At 40.0% G+C, this 17345-nt stretch overlaps 1 protein-coding gene across 1 annotated transcript in view; it reads left to right on the forward strand.

Annotated features, from left to right (window-relative positions):
• IFT140 (intraflagellar transport 140) overlaps positions 1 to 17345 on the forward strand; it is a 3212973-nt gene that overhangs the window by 1115258 nt on the left and 2080370 nt on the right. Inside the window, exon 15 of the mRNA XM_044089294.1 lies at positions 5527 to 5618. Coding sequence (XP_043945229.1) covers positions 5527 to 5618 — 92 coding nt within the window. The remainder of the gene's footprint in view (positions 1 to 5526; positions 5619 to 17345) is intronic.

Raw genomic sequence — 17345 nt, forward strand, 5'->3', positions numbered from 1 at the left:
TCCAAACTCTGGATCCCATCCAGTTCGGGTTTGTGAAAGGCAGATCATGCCTCCTGAACCTGATTGACTTCTTTGAGGTAGTCACCAAATCCGTAGATGAGGGTAGGGTGGTTCACACAGCCTATCTTGACCTCGCCAAAGCTTTCAACACCATCCCCCATTCTGGAATTATAGCTAAACTCACTAAACTAGGTATAAATCCCTACATCACAAGATGGGCTGCCAACTGGCTCACTGACAGAACCCATACTGTAAAAGTTGCAGACTCCAAATCTGACCTCAAAGCAGTGACAAGTGGAGTACCACACGGTTCTGTCCTGGGACCTCTCCTGTTTGGTATCTACTTCTCTGAAGTACAGGCTAACACAGAAGGCCTTTGGCTAACGAAGTTTACAGATGACTGCAAACTAGGAGCCGTAGTCAAGTCCCCAAATGATGTGGACATCCTACAGAAGGGCCTCGCTGAGACAGATGCCTGGTGTCAGAGCCATGGCCTCAAGCTCAATGCCAAAAAGTGCAGTGTCATCCCCTTTGGTAAAAACTCTGTACCCATGAACTACCACATAGGCAGCAATCTACTTAACAGCGAATGCGTGATAAGAGACCTTGGGACCCAGGTGGACAGTAGTCTCTCCTTTGATAGTCACATCACCACAGTAGTCAGGAAGTACTTCTACATGGCACACCTCATCATAAAAGGGTTCTCATCCAGGAAAAAAAGAGGTCATTGTTCCCCTCTACTTGACACTCATAGACCCATTATAGAGTACAACGCCCCTTTTGGAATGTACCTCACAAGACATCTGCAGCAGCTAGAAAGGCCACAAAAGTACCTCACAAAGAGGATTACTGGCCTCAAAAAATGCCCTACACTGACCGCCTCCAAAAACTCCAGCTTTACTCCGTAGCATATCGCCTACTCCGAGGTGATCTCTGCCTAACATATAAAGCTATGTCAAACCCAGAGCTGTTGGACATGCTACACCTAAAGAAATCCCAATCCCTCTAAGCTACATGCTCTAGGGACCTAAACCTTGTCACCACAATAAACAGGACATGCTGGAGGGATAGATTCCTGTCCCAGATACTTCCCATACTCTGGAACAGGCTACCCATCTATGTCAAGCAAAGTTCTTCATTAGCACTCTTCAAGAAAAATCTTGATGAGTGGATGGGAAATAGGAAATACACCCTGGGGATCACTTCTGTGTCTCTGCTCGATAGTGGCACAGGAAAATACCTTTCTTGGGTGGCGTAAGCCAGGGAACCTTGTTGGCTAGGCTTATTTAGGCTCTTGGGCCAATAGCCTAGTACCTACCTATGAACCTAAGTCTTGTCTCCCTGCTTGGAGAGTTGAGAAGTAAATGTCAGAAAGGAGAGGTCCCAGCATTGAGCTCTAAAGGACATTGCTAGTCACTTTCATACACTAAAATGAGGCACCTGCAACTTATTTTATGGAGGTTCTGTCGTACAGGCAGTTTGCTATCCATCTTAGCACATATGGATCGATTTTAACACAGTCATTTTCTTTATGATGCCAACATTGGGATTGGCATTTGAAGGCCTTGGTCAGATGAAGGTATGCTTTGTATGCCACAGTCTTATGGCAAATACTGCAGAAGTGTACCAGATGCAAAGACTAAAGTAAGAATACAAACAAACAGTGAAAAATTCACAGCCTAAAGCTGAAGCAGTTGGTCAAGCAGCCAGACCAAGATGATTTTTTATTCATATGGACAAAGGCCTAATGTATAGGAGGAACTACAGATTTTTATAAAAGATGCATACTTCAAAGTACAAAGTAGGAGAGCATCCAGAATTATCACATCTAGTACTGTTGGAGGAAAGCAGACACTGTTGTAATTGTGCCAGTTTAAATAGCTGTGAGGTGCTTCTAAAGTTATACTTCCAGGAAAGGCTGTAGAGCAACAAGATCTGTCTCAAAAGAAGGGTAAAATGCTGACAGACTATGACCCTATTAAATGTTGTACATTTGGTACTTTTGAAAAGGCAAGACATAAGGACAGTTTGAATGCTGTTTTATTTTTTTATTTTTTGGTTGTACTGCCTACTGATCATCAGACCCTCTTCAAACTTGTTTTTTTGCTTTAGGTCTCACCAAGGTAAAGAGTTTGAAAGTTGATCATAAAAGTAGAACCTGGAAGGTTACAGTTATTAAAATGTCTTTTGAATATGTAGAAATAGAGCTTATTTGGAAAGCTGTCAACATACTTGGTATAGAAAATTTAATTTTTAAAATAGTGTAAGTAATGCATGGTATTTAATAGAATGTTTACAATATAAGTATATGTTAAAATTGTAAAAGGGAGAGTGTAGGATGTATACTTGTATAGCTTTAAATATGCCTAGCTACAGGAAGCTGTATGTCATGTGATGCACTTCACTGAATCAGTATCATAATTGCATCATGAAGGTTAGTAAAATATCAGTGGTGCATTTTGATAAGCATCCTGATGTTTTACTCTCCATTTGCTCTTATAGACGCTTTCCATCTCTTTTGCCCCCACTACTTGACAGTCTTCCCCAGGCTCCTGAACCATTCTTGACCATCCTCCATCCCTGCATTGTCAAGCACTCGGGTCACTTTTTGAAACGTGGATACCTGGGCCAAAGTCAGGACTTTAGCTCTTTTTGCCACCAGCACAGGTTGTCTTTATTCTCTTACATTTTATCACCCCATTTGTACTGTTGTTGCTGTTCCATACTTTCTTAATTTTTTACACCTTCTCTGCTCTCTATTACATTCTTTTAAGACTTAAATTAATGTAGTTGTTTAGCCAATGTAAGTATAGTAAATACTTCATACATTCTAGATATTTAAACACGTTATGGTCTTGCCAGTGGCATGCACATTCTCAAGTTAGTCAGATGCCTTTCCCTTTTACAGGACTCCATGACTAAGCCACAGCTATTTTGTGCTCAACAGTCGTAGGTGAGATCCCAAAAGAAAGCAGTTGTCAAAATGTAGCCACATTTGAAATCCATATAACAACATAAAAAAGTGTTTTGTGGGGAAGGGCAAGTCGTTTCCATCCCTTGACATGGGGCAGTGAACTCTGAGATCACTATATCTCATGGAAAGGAGAAATATTGTAATCTCAGTCTTGAAATGTAAAACTCTGTAGTCAAACATTAGTGATCACACATCACCCAGTAGTGTGCTTACTTAAACCTAGCCCTCCCCAACATTTTTAGATGCGATGTATTTGTGAGGTTATAATGACACTTGTATCTAGATGTAAGCAGTCAGTTGTTATAATTTTCCTAGTTGTCTATACTTTGCATGCATTTTTCATTGTTCTTGGATATTTTATTTTTGAAGCTTCACTATAAGCATGTGTATAGTGCCCAGCTAGAACTTTTGGTCAGCAAAGTAAGTCAATCAATGAGTATGTTTAAAAGATGTATGAGAAGAACTGCTTAATTTCCAGTGGGACAGTGAGGTTGTACTTGTTGAGACATAAAAGAAAATAAAGTTGTAACTTGATTACGGTTTAGAGGACAAGATGCATATGTACATTTTTTTGCATTGTATTCATAATTGACCATCAAACCTCCCTCCAACTTTCCTAATAATCCCATTTGTTCTCCCCCACTATGACAAAATCCCTACAGCTTCTAGAAGCAAAGGACACGTAAAGTGAAGAGCACCATCATCCATGTTCAGGAAACTGGTGGTGTTTGTTGTCTCTCCAACAGTTCCCCTGTACATGACTGCTATGTCCCATGGAATGGTGTGCAGTGTGCATAACTGAGGGATATCTTCCCACTTGCACAAGATGTGCCTTGTCTCATTAAAAGCAAAGAATGTTTGGTGATTACCAGTCTCTACAGGGGTTATACATGGAATCTTCTCTCCAGACATGAGCTTCCAGTCCCTCTCTCCTCTAGGGGGAGGTGAGGGATACTACCTAGTCATTCATGTCTGTTTCCTGCCAGCTGCTGCGGAGCCTATACCGCTGCTTGTCATTGGGTTATACTTGGGCCTTTAATCATGTGTACTGTGGAGCTGCCTGGCAAGATGTAATGTATAAAGAGGTTGTGAGAAATTACTTTGTAGGGGTGGTTTTGGTTGTAGTACATGAAGAAAGAGAGTAAATTCAGTAATGCAGAAGACAAATGCAGATAACATGCATGTGTAATGACTGTTGTTGGGAATACACTTTCACAAAGGTTAAGAATGCTAACTAAATTCAGATTATTTTTTTCTCCTCTGAACCTGCAGATCATCAAACTACCATTGCAGATGCTGTCTCCCATTCCTTCCTTTTTATTTGGTGATATCAGGACTGTGGCATGGCTGTCATCCTGGAAGTGACCCCTGAAGTCTGTCCTCATGGACTTAGATTCTCCCTGACAATCACATTTCTATAAACTGTTTAAGGGAGGGCATGCAGTGGATAACTGGAAGGGGTGTCACCTACTCCATGAATGGCATTACCTTAAAAGGCCCTGCCCCATTGCAGTCAGTGCCTCTGCATGGTTTCTTTTCTCTTCTGAGGATTCTGTTTACCTGGGGCATGTCAGTCCAACCCTGAGCATAGCCTCATTGCTCTCCCCCAAGCTCACTGTAGGCTGTTAAAATGTGAGGAAGAGATAGACATTTATTATGGATAAAAATACAATTCTGTTAAGAAGTAGAATGAAATAAAGTATGTTGTACTGTAAATCAATGGTTTTGAATAAGGGAGTAAGTGTGTTAATCATTTCTTAGAGTAAAGGGGTGATGTTGAAGACCACATCATCAAAGTCAGTGACATTGTATTTACTTAGGCAGCTATCTGAGCTGTGTGCTTTTATAGGTTCATAGCTTATTACTAGGCTAATGACTGCATGGGACCTTTTTAAGCCTGGCTATTCTTCCCCGTGTGATTATCAAACCCCTTACTCTGTGTGTGTGTGTGAGGTAAAAAATCTTAAACATTATGCCAGCCTTATTTTTGCTTTTAGAGAATGGAGTGATTTGTCTTTAGTTGCATACTGAATTACATGTCACCATCCAGCATTTCCATGTGTGGTATGTTAAAGTTCAGGCATTAAATATTATCCAGGCCTGTTTCATACATGATTCTTTAACTTCTTTGTAAGGGTTGCTAGAGATTTTTGATTCTGCATAATGAATTGACAGGATAGAAAATGACTTGTATATTACACTTTGCTATACATTAATGCATCACTGAGATGTTTTCATTGCTGATATTTTCCATTTCATTTCTAATGCAGCTTTATGGGCTGAAAATAAAAAAAAATGTTGCACTTGGACTGATAATATTAATAGTAGCATAATAATAATGGCTGCATCACCTGAGTAAGTTTTCTAAAGAGATTATTGTGACTAGTACCTCAAAACCTTATAATATCATATGACTATTCTTTGCATCCTCATTTTCCTTTGTAATGGGAGTGCTGATGTCTTTCACCACCACATTTCTTGACTGCTGTACTACAAGACATATGCTGTGTTTAGTCATTGCTGTTCTTTTTCCTTTCCTTGATTTTTTTCAGCTTCTTTTCTGTGTGATTCCTTGGCAGTAGCTCTTCATGAAGAAAACATTTACACTGTGGAGCCTCACCGAGTTCAAGTTCGTACATTGCAGGTCAGTATGAGGAAAGGCAAACCAAAATCACAAAAAGTTTGTATACCGAGTCTGTAAGTGATTGTCTGTCATCTAGCTGAAAACAATGGCAATACTATTTTCTATAATGCCTGTATCCAAGGCTTGATAACAGCCATAGGTTACTAGAGAACCAAATGGTATTTCTATTGCCTGGCAAATTGCCTTCATTTTTAGGGGTTGGATGTGATTGTGGCATACAACACTGCAGTGCTGCTTCATACAGTTTCTGTAAACACACTATGTCGATTCTAAACTGTGCATTATGGTGTTATTTTATGTCATAACCATCTAAATGGACATATGTTAAGGGACATAGCATATATAATACATGATGCTGCTTAATAATACAGATTGTCTTCATAGGTTGTAGAGCTATGGTAGGAAACAAATGGGCTATTTTGTATAAGCAAAAGTATGTTACCTTGTTAAGAGGTGTAGCATGTACAGTACCTTAGGATGTTTACAAATACACACAGATTAAGACATCAGCAGGTGAAAAACTGAAAAATAAGTAGCTTCTAATATGTACTATGAAAATGTGTCTTAATTACCCAGTATCAAGAAAAATGTGCATTCCCAGTAATCAAATAATTAAGGTAACACTGAGGAGATAGTTATCTTGGCACTCAGTAGCATGTGCTGGGCTAACTTGATTTTTTGCAGTGTTTCTTTTGTAACTTTACAGTTATAAAAAATGTGATTTTTAAAATTTAAAAAGTACTCCCAACTTCAAAACAGTTAAAACTTTATTGGTTTATTTATACAGTTAATGTACTAATTAAATTATAGTCATAGTCTGAGGTAAAATTGTCCCCTGTCTGAAAAAAGAAATGAAATACCTTACTTACTCATTATGCAATCCCACTTCCATCCTATATATATATATATATATATATATATATATATATATATATATATATATATATATATATATATAAATATAATGGCAGGTCATGGCTAAGCAACTCATGCCCTGTTACATTGTAAAATAAGGACTGACATTGGTTGCTTAGATGCAGCTGGTATCAGTGCTTATCCTTAACAGCATACACTGCCCACAGCTATAATTTATCTTTTTATTTTAATTAGTTAATGGGGAGAGGGTGTGAATACACTGCTGCTTAGATGTCTAGATAATTTAGACAGAGTCTGCATTAACATAGCAATACTGCCCATATCATTAATTGGTTGATTTTTTTTCAGTAAAAATGAGTCCTTGGAGCAGCAGCAGAGCTGGGATGCTTGGGGACCAATGAAACTGCAGGAAATCAGATAGTAACTCTACAAATGGAAACACTCCATGTAATCTGAAGTACATAATCTTGAAGATGTTTAACATTGGCAGATGTGATCAAAACTCATTTGATCGCTTCTGCCAGTATTAAGTCTGTGCAAGACTTTGCACAGTGGGGATTTGGGAATTTGCCCTTTCCCCACTGTAGAGCAATCCTGGAGTTGGTATATATAATTAGCAGGGGGTGTGGAGGGTGTGGGCAGGGTTGTGGGGGGGCTTGGCTCCCTCAAAAACATAAGTGTTTTGTTTTTTTCAGTGTTTTGACTATTGATCTTTCAGGATCGATCTTTAGCCATTCAGAACTTGTGTACTTCAATGTCTGAAGTATTTCTGAGCAAGTAAATGATAATATTCCCTGACAGTGACTGAGACAAAGGTCTCAAGTTATATAGTGACAAATATGTAGTTCTATGAATTGCTTGGAGACGGTGAAGGTAAATACTTATCTTGTGTTTTTAAGGAGAGAGAGAGAGAGGGTGTGAGTAGAGAAATAAGCTGAAATACAGTTATGTGAGCAGAATTTCTTCCACTCGATGACAATCAAACATTAACAAAAAAGTATGCTTTTGGAGGAAGGCAATTAAGTGTGCAGGCAGTGTGTGTGTGTGTGTGTGTGTGTGTGTGTGTGTGTGTGAGAAATTAATTGTTTTGCACAATTTCATTCACTCACAGTGAAACACCATAAGTGTATCTGGTCATAAATGTGCTATTTTTGACGGTTGTGGAAGCATTTTGTGCTTGGCAAATCACTACATTAATTTGATAACAGTTAAAAAGATGTTATTCTTGCTTGTCGGAGGCAGTTTGTGCATTTGCAAGGGGAGTTTATGGGTGAAAGAAAATCACCACAGTTTTCACTTGTAGGTAGTTTATGTGAAATTTTAATTGTCAATTTATAGCCTTTTAAAAGATTCCCATTTTAATGGGACAGTTGTGTCTTTAGGCTTTTCCCGGTTAGGGGTCGCCACAGCGGAACTCCGGTCTGCTAATGATTGGCAGTAGATTTTTACGTGCCGAGTTTGCCAGCCCTGACGCACAACCTTCAATGAAGGTACGCCCATTCACGCATGTCTCCACACACAAGACGCTCTAGCCGAGAATCGAACAGGACAATGGCTTACTGTGAGGCGACAATGCTACCGCAGCACCACCACCGCAGTATTTGTGTGAAATGAGCTGAAACTGTTTATTTATTTTGTGATTGTGAGTAAAATAAAGATGACTCTTAATCTGATGTTGTCAATCTTCATTCTATCCTTGACATATGGGATGGCCATTACTACAGCCCACAAGAACCAACTAAAACTTCCAAGCTTAAGTCCTACCCAGAACACTCCTTTCTAAATTACCTCAGATCTCGTTTACCTCTTGTGACAAACACATCACCAGTAGCTCTTGAGCGAAGTGATTTTTTTCTCTTCTGTTTTTAACTAAATTCCTGTGTTTATATAGATTTGTTTTCTCTTATTAATAATTACTGTTTTCCTTTGTAGCCTATCCATTTTCCAATAGCTCCTTACCTTTCTGTATTTCTCTATAACATTTCAGTGTTTTTCCTCAACTACCATTGTTGGTAGTTTTCTTTTCCATACCTTCAAGTACTCTCTTATACCATTGTTGGTAATTTTTTTTCCGTACCGTCAAGTGTTTTGTTCTACCATAGTTTACAACCTATATCTTTGTTTCCCCTTCTTTGCTTTCCAAAATAAAAAAAATGTACTACACTTATACCAATCTGTCCAGTATTATGCAAGTATGTAGTGTGTTTTGTGTGTGTGTTCATTTGTGTGCACTTGTTTTTCTTGGTGCGTTTCATGGCTGATAAGGGCAAAGGCACTTCCGGTTTTAAGAAATGCCTCAAATGTGGATGAAAACTGCCCAATTCTGATGGGCACTACCTCTAATAATAAATAAATAAATGAATAAATAAATGTATACTGCCTAAGCCCGGTGCACTTACAAGAAGATTGTTCTGTCTACCATAGTTTCAGTCACCGGGCCCTGTTAGAAAGAAAAAAACAAGCTAATTTTGAAGGGGGTTATAAAATATGCCTTTGAAGAGGCCATCTCTGGTCATGAGAAAAAAAGAGTAAAACTGTTATTTCTTCCCATTCCTCATCTTCTTCTTCAAAAGTTGACAAATTCAAGAAAAGGAGTTGATCGGTGACAGCTTATCACATGGCTCCGATGACTAAGAGACTTAAAACATTGGTTTCCTCTGCTAGTTCCGAACTTGTATGGACTTTAAAAGATACTTCGGTACCAACCTCAGTGCCAACAGTTTCCTCCCTCACCAGTGCCAAAGTTGTCAGCACAGACCCAAGGCCAGGCCATGGAGCCGATAGTCTCAGTGCCATCTACTACTCCAGTACTGATGTCTACAGTGCCAGCAAAAAGCACTGAATTTTCATTTCTAGATCATCCTAGGACCAGATATTCCCCATCCATTTACTCTTTTGCAGGTCAGTTACCTAGTCCTTTTTTGGAATGACCAAGATCCCCTTCTACCCAGTCTATTTGTTCCACTAAAAGTCCGACAGAATTGGATGTGTTGAGATTGGTAGATCAGCTCCTTTTGGCAAGGGAAATTTCAGATGTGTCCTCTGTTCTAGCCCCTTCAGGTGCCAGAACCCTTCCTTCTTTAACTATGACTAGTCTTCCTAGGTGTTAGAAATCCCAGCTCTGACCTTACCGGGGACTATTTGTTTTGGTCCTGATGAGATCTCCATCTCCGGCACCGATTCCTACCCTGAGTTCTTCGGCTTTTTCATATCTGGAGACCTCTCAGCATCATGGCTATTCTGTTGGCTCCAAGGGGCAAGACTCCACTCCAATTTTTTCAGAGCCGTCTCTGCACCTTGAAGCTTAAGCATGTGTTAGCTTGACCCCGGCTTCACTTTGGGGGCTGTCTCTTCAGAGTGCGTGGAGACCACGGTTCTGAGGTAGTCCTTCTTGGCTCCAGCTCTCTTCCTTCTTTGGAGGGACCAGCTTTCCAGGTCATGGAGAGGGCCTAGTCTAGTGTGGGCATTCAGCCAGCTCCAAAGCTGTCAGAGCAGTTTCCTGGTCCTTCGTCTTGTCCAGAGTATCTACCAACTCCAATGCTGGAACAATGAGCACCGAAGCTACAAGAGTCTCCTGCTCAGGTTTTATTCTCTTCTGACACCTCTCCAGATCATCCCACTGAAAAGGTTCCATAGAAGAGGAAGTGTAAGAGGAAACAGCTAGATTTCTCAGAGGAATCCATCATGGAGGACACTGATTACGATGAAGGGGAGGGTTCCCCACAGTCACCCTTGGAAGATGTCTCCTTTGGAGGCATCCTTGAGATCCCTAAGCAGAGGGTGACTAGCCATCCCAACAGCCCTCCCCTGAGGAATCAGTGTACTTGCAAGCTTTTGCTGCTGGACCATCTACCTTTTGGGTAACTCCACCCACTGATGAGCTCATTAAGTTGATCTTGCAGCAGGTGTGGAAGGCTCCTGACACTGTAGAACCCTTCCTCAAGAGACCATACAAAATTCTAACTGCTCCTGAGGCTCATCGGTTGTGGGTAAAGGGATTGGTGATAGATGCTATGGTGGCAACTGCGGCCACAAAAAAGGAACTGGCAGAGGAAAGTTCCATTATCGATCCTCCTGATAGAGAGTGTCGTGTGATGGATAAGTTTAGCAAGCAGGTTTACACTTCATCGACCTTTGCATTACGGTATTTGGACTTTATGGCACACTTCACCAGACTTCAAAGGGATCTGGTTAAAGAGTTATCAGATACCCAGGCAGGAGCCATATCTGATGAAGTCCAAGATAAGGCTGCTTCTCAGTTGGCCACCCTACAGCCATTTCAAATTCTTCCGTGAGGCTCTTAGCACATGTAGTCGAAGGGATGACTAGAGTAGCAGGATTGGGCATAGCCATAAGGAGACATGCCTGGATGCGCTTTTGCAAATTTGCTGATGCCATTCAAGTCTTCATCAATACCCCCTTTGACAGATCATCCCTTTATAGCTCTAAAGTTCGAGAAACTTTGTCCAGGTGTGAAAAGGATGAAAAGACCCTTTCTGCAGTGGGCGTACATTTTTCTACTCCTCAACTGCCCTATTCTTGGAACTAGAGGAGTGGAAAATGTAGTTTAAAAAGTCCCAAGGACCTTTCCAGGACTCAAGTGACAGTGGCTCTCCAGGGGCTTTAATGGAAGATGTCATCCATGTAGCAGAAATAGCCCACAAAATCAGGGTTCCATGGAAACCTTTCCTGAGAAACCTTGCCAGCACTTCTGAAAGGAGGCCTGATTGCTTTCCTCTGGAAGCAGTTGGGGGGGGATTTATCCTTGGACCAACATGCCTGGCTTCAGATAACTTTGGATGTTTGGCTTCAGAGCATTATAACCAGAGGATACACCATACTCTTCCTTTCCCTCCCCCACAACTCCAACAAAATTCCTGACATTCCACCCAGTCAGAAGGAATCAGCAGTATTAGAAATTCAAAAACTGCTAGAAAAAAAAGAGTCATCCAAGAGGTACCACCAGGCAAGATGGAATCTGGAGTTTACTCAAGATTCTTTTTACTGCAAAAAAATATAGGGGACTGGAGATGAATTTTGGATCTAAGTGTCTTAAACAAATTTCAGATGGTCACAGTTCAATTTATTCTTCTGTTTCTAGGGAAAGATGATTGGATGTGCTCGATAGATCTTCAGGATGCATATTACCACATAAAAATGGGCAAGCACTCCAGGAGATTTCTCTGCTTCTGGCTGGGAGCCATTCGTTATCAGTTCAGAGCTCTGCCCTTTGGCCTCACCACAGCCCCCAGGGTGTTCACCAAAATGCATGGCAGCTGACTTGAGACTGCACAGATCCGGGTGTTTCCTTACTTAGACGACTAGCTCATTACTGCTCAAAGCAGGCATCTTCTAGAACAAGCAAGAGACTACATCCTCCAGACCTACGCCAACCTTGGAATCAGTGTAGAATATAAAAATTTGCAACTGAGTCCTACCTACATTTTAGAGTTTATAGGAGTGGTACTAAATACCAGTTCTGGCCTAGCTTCCTTCCCTTATCTATGATTGCAAAAGGTCAGGGCCCAAGTGAAGGGAATTGTTAGGAGCAAGCGAGGGTAACTGCATGACTAGTCTTCAAGCCTTAAGTTTGATGGTGGCTGTCATAAAGTTAGTTCTCTTGGCAAAATTTCACATGAGAATTCTTCAGTGGCTTCTTGCATCCCAGAGGTCTCTGTCTTTTTTAATTTCTCCAAGTCTTTTGGGTTTCTAATACCATGACGGGAATGGACCCCATTCCTAAGTCAAAGTACGATTAAAGTTTATGAAATTAGTATTGTTTCACTCTTTGATGTTAACCAAAATTGCTATTCGCAGCACCTGCAATGTGCCCAATAATTACTCCTGCAATTCGTACGGTGTTACATGAATTGGTAACATATCTAAATATGATTGTAAATTCTTTTTTGTAAGACCAGTTGCTCCTACTACTATTGGAACTACCTGGGTATCTTTCTTCCACATGGCTCTCATTTCTGCCTGCAGATCGAGGTATTTTATGACTTTGTGTCTCTCTGTGTTCAAGACACTGTAGTCACTAGGTGTGATGATTTCAATGATCAGTGCTACTTTTGTCTTCTTTTCTTGGACCACTATGTCCAGTTTTCTGTATTTTGGACTGTTGGTGTTGGGGTGATCCCATTTGATGTAAACTTCATAATTTTCTGTGATTCTGTGTGGCTCATGTTTCCAGTGTTTTTCAACCACTTTGATACCATAATGTTTGCACAATCTCCAGTGTAACAATCTCGCCACATTATTATGCCTTTCAGTATACAGTCCCTCTGCCATTAGAGAGTCACAACCAGCAATAAGGTGTGTGACTGTTTCCAATTCATTTCCACAAAACCTACATATGTCTGTTTCTCCCACATGTTCAATGGACTTAGTAAACCAGCATGTACATAGCCCACTGTCTTGGGCTGCCAATATTAACCTTTCATTTCTTGATGTAAAGTCACCTCTCCTTAACCATTCCTGCGTTCGTTCTTGATCAACATGAGGCTCTTCCAGAAGTTTTCTATACTTGGAACAACATTTTTGTTTTTTCCACATTTCTTGCCTTCTCATCTGGTCCTTCACCTTATATTCTTTCTTTTGTTTTTTTAGCACATTCAGTTACTGCCTGATTTTTATCCACTTCTGGTTTGAATTCCATTCCTGCTTGACTTCGATATGCTTCTGCTAAATTAAGCAGAGATGTCATCTTAGATTTATTCTCCTCATGTTTCAAAACTTTCACCATGTTTGGATCTTGTGAGGTCAGTAGATGTGTGGAGCCCCACAATTGGATATCTATACATGTAATCAATTTCAAGGAGGCCCATCCCTCCTTCAGAACAGGGAATATATAATCTTGGTATACACTGATTTTTATAAATCATTTGGTGAGCATGAAGCATCCTCCTTGTTTTAATATCCAATCTATCCAACACTTTTTGGGGCCAGTCAATCACTCCAAAACTATAAGTTAGGACAGTTAGAGCAAAATTGATTTATAGCTTGGATCTTATTCCTAGGTGTCAATGCTGTTTTAAGGATTAATTTAAGTCTTCTAAAGTACTCCTTACTAAACTTTATTCACATTTGTTCATGTTTTATTACTGATCCTTCAATTCCCAAGTATTTATGCATCCCCTCTTGCTCAAGTTTTTTTATATCACATTCTTGTACCAAACTGATGTTTTCCTGGTGCTGCAATTTTTCTTTTTTAAAGGTTGCTTTTGCACATTTATCAAGACCAAATGACATTCCAATATCATCTGAAAAAGTTTTGACAGCCTGCAGCTATGCTTTCAGTTCCTCATCCCAGAGGTCCATACTGCATCAACCAATGTCAGATCAGATCTTGATTACCAACCATTGCAAGAAAGACCTAGCTTGCTGGATTCATTCAGATGAAATTCTCTTGGGCCACCCCTTTGCCCCATCTCAACCCCAAGCCATAGTGATCACAGACACCTCCCAGATGGGGTGGGAGGGCAATATCTGGGCAAGACTGTCCAAGGCACTTGGTCCCTCTTAGAGGCCAACTTGCATATCAGTGTCCTTGGGTTGAGGGCAGTGCTTTTAGCAATGTAGGCCTTTCAGACTGCTCTCCCCAGAGGAACAATTGCAGTTCAAATAGACAATATGTTGGTAGTTTGGTACATCAACAAGCAGGGGGGAACCATGTCTTACCCCCTTTGTTAAGAAGCTCTCAGAGTTTGGCAGTGGGCAATCTCTTCCAACTGCGTTCTGATAGCAAGTTCCAGTGTGATGATAGGCAAACTAAGCAGATGCATTCTTCTGCCTCATGAGTGGTGTCTTAATCCCAAAGTGGCAGAAGAGATTTTTCATCGATGGGGCCAGCCTTGCTGCGATCTATTTGCATCGCCCTGGAACAACAAGTACAGCAGCTACTTTGCCCTGTTCCCCCCTCCAGGTGAGTCACTGAGAGACACCCTCTTGCACAATTGGCCCTCCGGAATTCTTTATGCTTTTTACCCAACTCCATTAATTGCTCAGTTTCTAAAGAAAGCGATGAGTTAGAGCAAGGTAATCCTCATTGCTCCCTTCTGGTCTTGGTCTTGACAGATTTGGTTCCCTTTTTTTTGGCCTTATCTGATTCAGCGACCATTGACTCTGGATCCCCCATCAGATCCAGAGGGATTAGTTCACCCGAACCTTGAAAACCATAAGCTCACTGCATGGCTTCTCCAATTACTTTGATCGCCAGGTGTAATAAACTTACCTCCCCAATTCATAGGATTATTTTAGCTTCCCATATAGAAGCAAATAGAAAAAATTCTCTTTCTGGGCTCGAGATAATTACATTGACCCCCTTTTCTGCTCTTGTCGATAGAGTGTTGGCTTTTTTAGCTTTGCTTTTTGAACCAGGGACATCTTCATCAACTATCAAAGTGCAGCTAGTGGCTTTTTCAAATATTCATAATGGGGTTGAAGAATATTCATTAATTTCTCTTAAACTTTGCAAAGCATTTTTAAAAGGGGAATGATGTTAAAACCTCTGTATAAGGGTCCATCTACACCATGGGACCTAAACTTGGTGTTACAGTCAGTAATACAGTCCCCCTTTCAGCTTGCTGCCAACTGCAATTTGAAATTCTTATCTTGCAAGACTATGTTTCTGGTAGTGATTACCTCTGCCAAAAAGATTTCAGAGATTCAAGCTTTGTCTTGCAAACCACCTTATTTGATATTTCATAAAGACAGGACAGTTTATTTGAGAATAAACCTTTCCTTTTTACCAAAAGTGGTTTCAGAGACAAATATCAACCAGGCATTTAATTTACCATTATTTTTTCCCAGTGTTTCAAACAATACAAGAAGAAAACCCACTGCAGCCACCATGACCATTTAAAACTTTATTTAATACATAGATAAGTGCTTTTGAGCATTAGCTCTTTATCAGATCTTAAAAAACTGTTAAAATCAGCCATATTTAAACAAATAGCGACCAATTAGAATCAATAGCAGAACTTATGCCCCTTTGTTATTTGTTTAATTATGGTTGACTTTAGCTGTTTTTTTAGATCTGATGAAAAGCTAATGCTCGAAAGCGCTTATCTGTGTGTTAAATAAAGTTTTAACCGGTCGTGGTGTCTCCAGTGTGTTTACTTTTTATCCTTTATGGTATATTTTACCACTGTGGACTTTTACTTCTTCCTTGGCTGCTTTGGATTTTTAATTTTTCAAACAAGGGAGAATACTGTTTGCAGTTATTAGACATTCATAGACAAGTGCACTTCTGTCGTCATAGAACAAAAGACATAAGAAAGTCTAACCAGCTGTTTGTTTCATTTTCAAGTGCTAGAATAGGCAAGCCAGTCACCAAGGTCACCTTATCTAAATGGCTAAAAGACTGTATTTCCTTCATTTACAGAAAGAGAAAAGTTGAATTACTGGGGCCTGTTAAGGAACACTGTACTAGAGCCATGGTTGTTCCAGCAGTTTTTCATTCTAAGGCTTCCATGGATGACATTTGTGCAGCAGCAACATGGGCTACCCCACATACCTTTATTACTCTTTACAAATTGGATTTGGTCTCTAGGGGAAGAGTATCATTTGGTTCTACGGTGCTCAGGAATATTCTTTTGAGAGTCCTTCCAAGATCTAAGGTAGCTGGGGACTCTGTCCCATATGTCAAGTATAAAATGAAGATTGACAACATCAGATAAAGAAGTTATGTATTTTCCATAACGTTCCATCTGTGTTGTCCATCTTCATTTATCCTTGACTCCCCACCCCCCCCCCCTTCCAGTTAGGATTGTGGTGGAATGAATAATGGTCCTAGTTATACATTTTTCATATCTGACACCAAATATGATCTGTATAAGGGGGGTTTTATGGTTATGCTTTCTGTCCTTTTTCAATCTGCAAACTTGATCTGAGGTAATTTGGAAAGGAACATTCTGGGTAGGACTTAAGCTTGAGAGTTTTTTGGTTTTCACGGTCTGTAGTAAAGGCAGAGCTAATTCCGATGCTCAGAACTGAACCCCTTATGTCGAGGATAAATGAAGATGGAAAACACAGATGGAACATTATAGTAGATATATAACTTCCTTTTTTTGGCTTTTATAATTGTCACTTCCAGTTTCACAGTATGTCTGCTGTAGTTATGACTAGCTTTAGCTCAAAATAAATACAGATTTTCCTTATCCTCATAGGACCAGATACATAATTTATAAAATCATAAGTATAGAACAGAACAAAAAACAATATTTTTGTTTATGTTCTGAGGTAAAGCCGTGATTTCCCTAGACCTTATTCACACTCTGCCATTCGAGCAGTATCTGGTTAAGTGACTTGTTCAGAGTCAAACAGCAGTGGAGGCTGAGGAAATCAAATTTTGCATCTCTGGACCGCAGGAAAAAGTTCATTAACAGCTCCTTAATCCTGTAAGCCAACCACCAGACCAAACTCACTTCCCTAAAACTGATTTATTCAAAATTTTAAGTGTTTAAACAGAAAAATTACCGGGAATTATAAACAGGCATTCAGAAATTCAAGATGCAGCTTTCTCAGTACATCCTGTAACTGAGTACTGAAATGTATTGTCCCCATATTAAATGATATTCTGTTTCAGAGGTATAACTTTGTTACCTCCCACCAGGCTTTTATGTCCATTACAATATGCAAGGCTGTCAAGCTGATTATATTCCGTTTCTATAAAAAGGCAATATGCAACTTCTTTTCAAGATAAGGAATGCAGCACTTGCACAGAACATATCTGCTTTGACTCAGTATTACATTTTCAACAAAAGTTGAGAACTTTGTTCACAGAATTAACATTTTCAATAAATGGAAACACCACCACCACCACCATAAATCCCTGTAGTGACAGGAACA

This window comes from Protopterus annectens, chromosome 12.part0 (assembly GCF_019279795.1).
Source record: "Protopterus annectens isolate FY-2018-M chromosome 12.part0, PAN1.0, whole genome shotgun sequence".
NCBI lineage: Eukaryota > Metazoa > Chordata > Ceratodontiformes > Protopteridae > Protopterus > Protopterus annectens.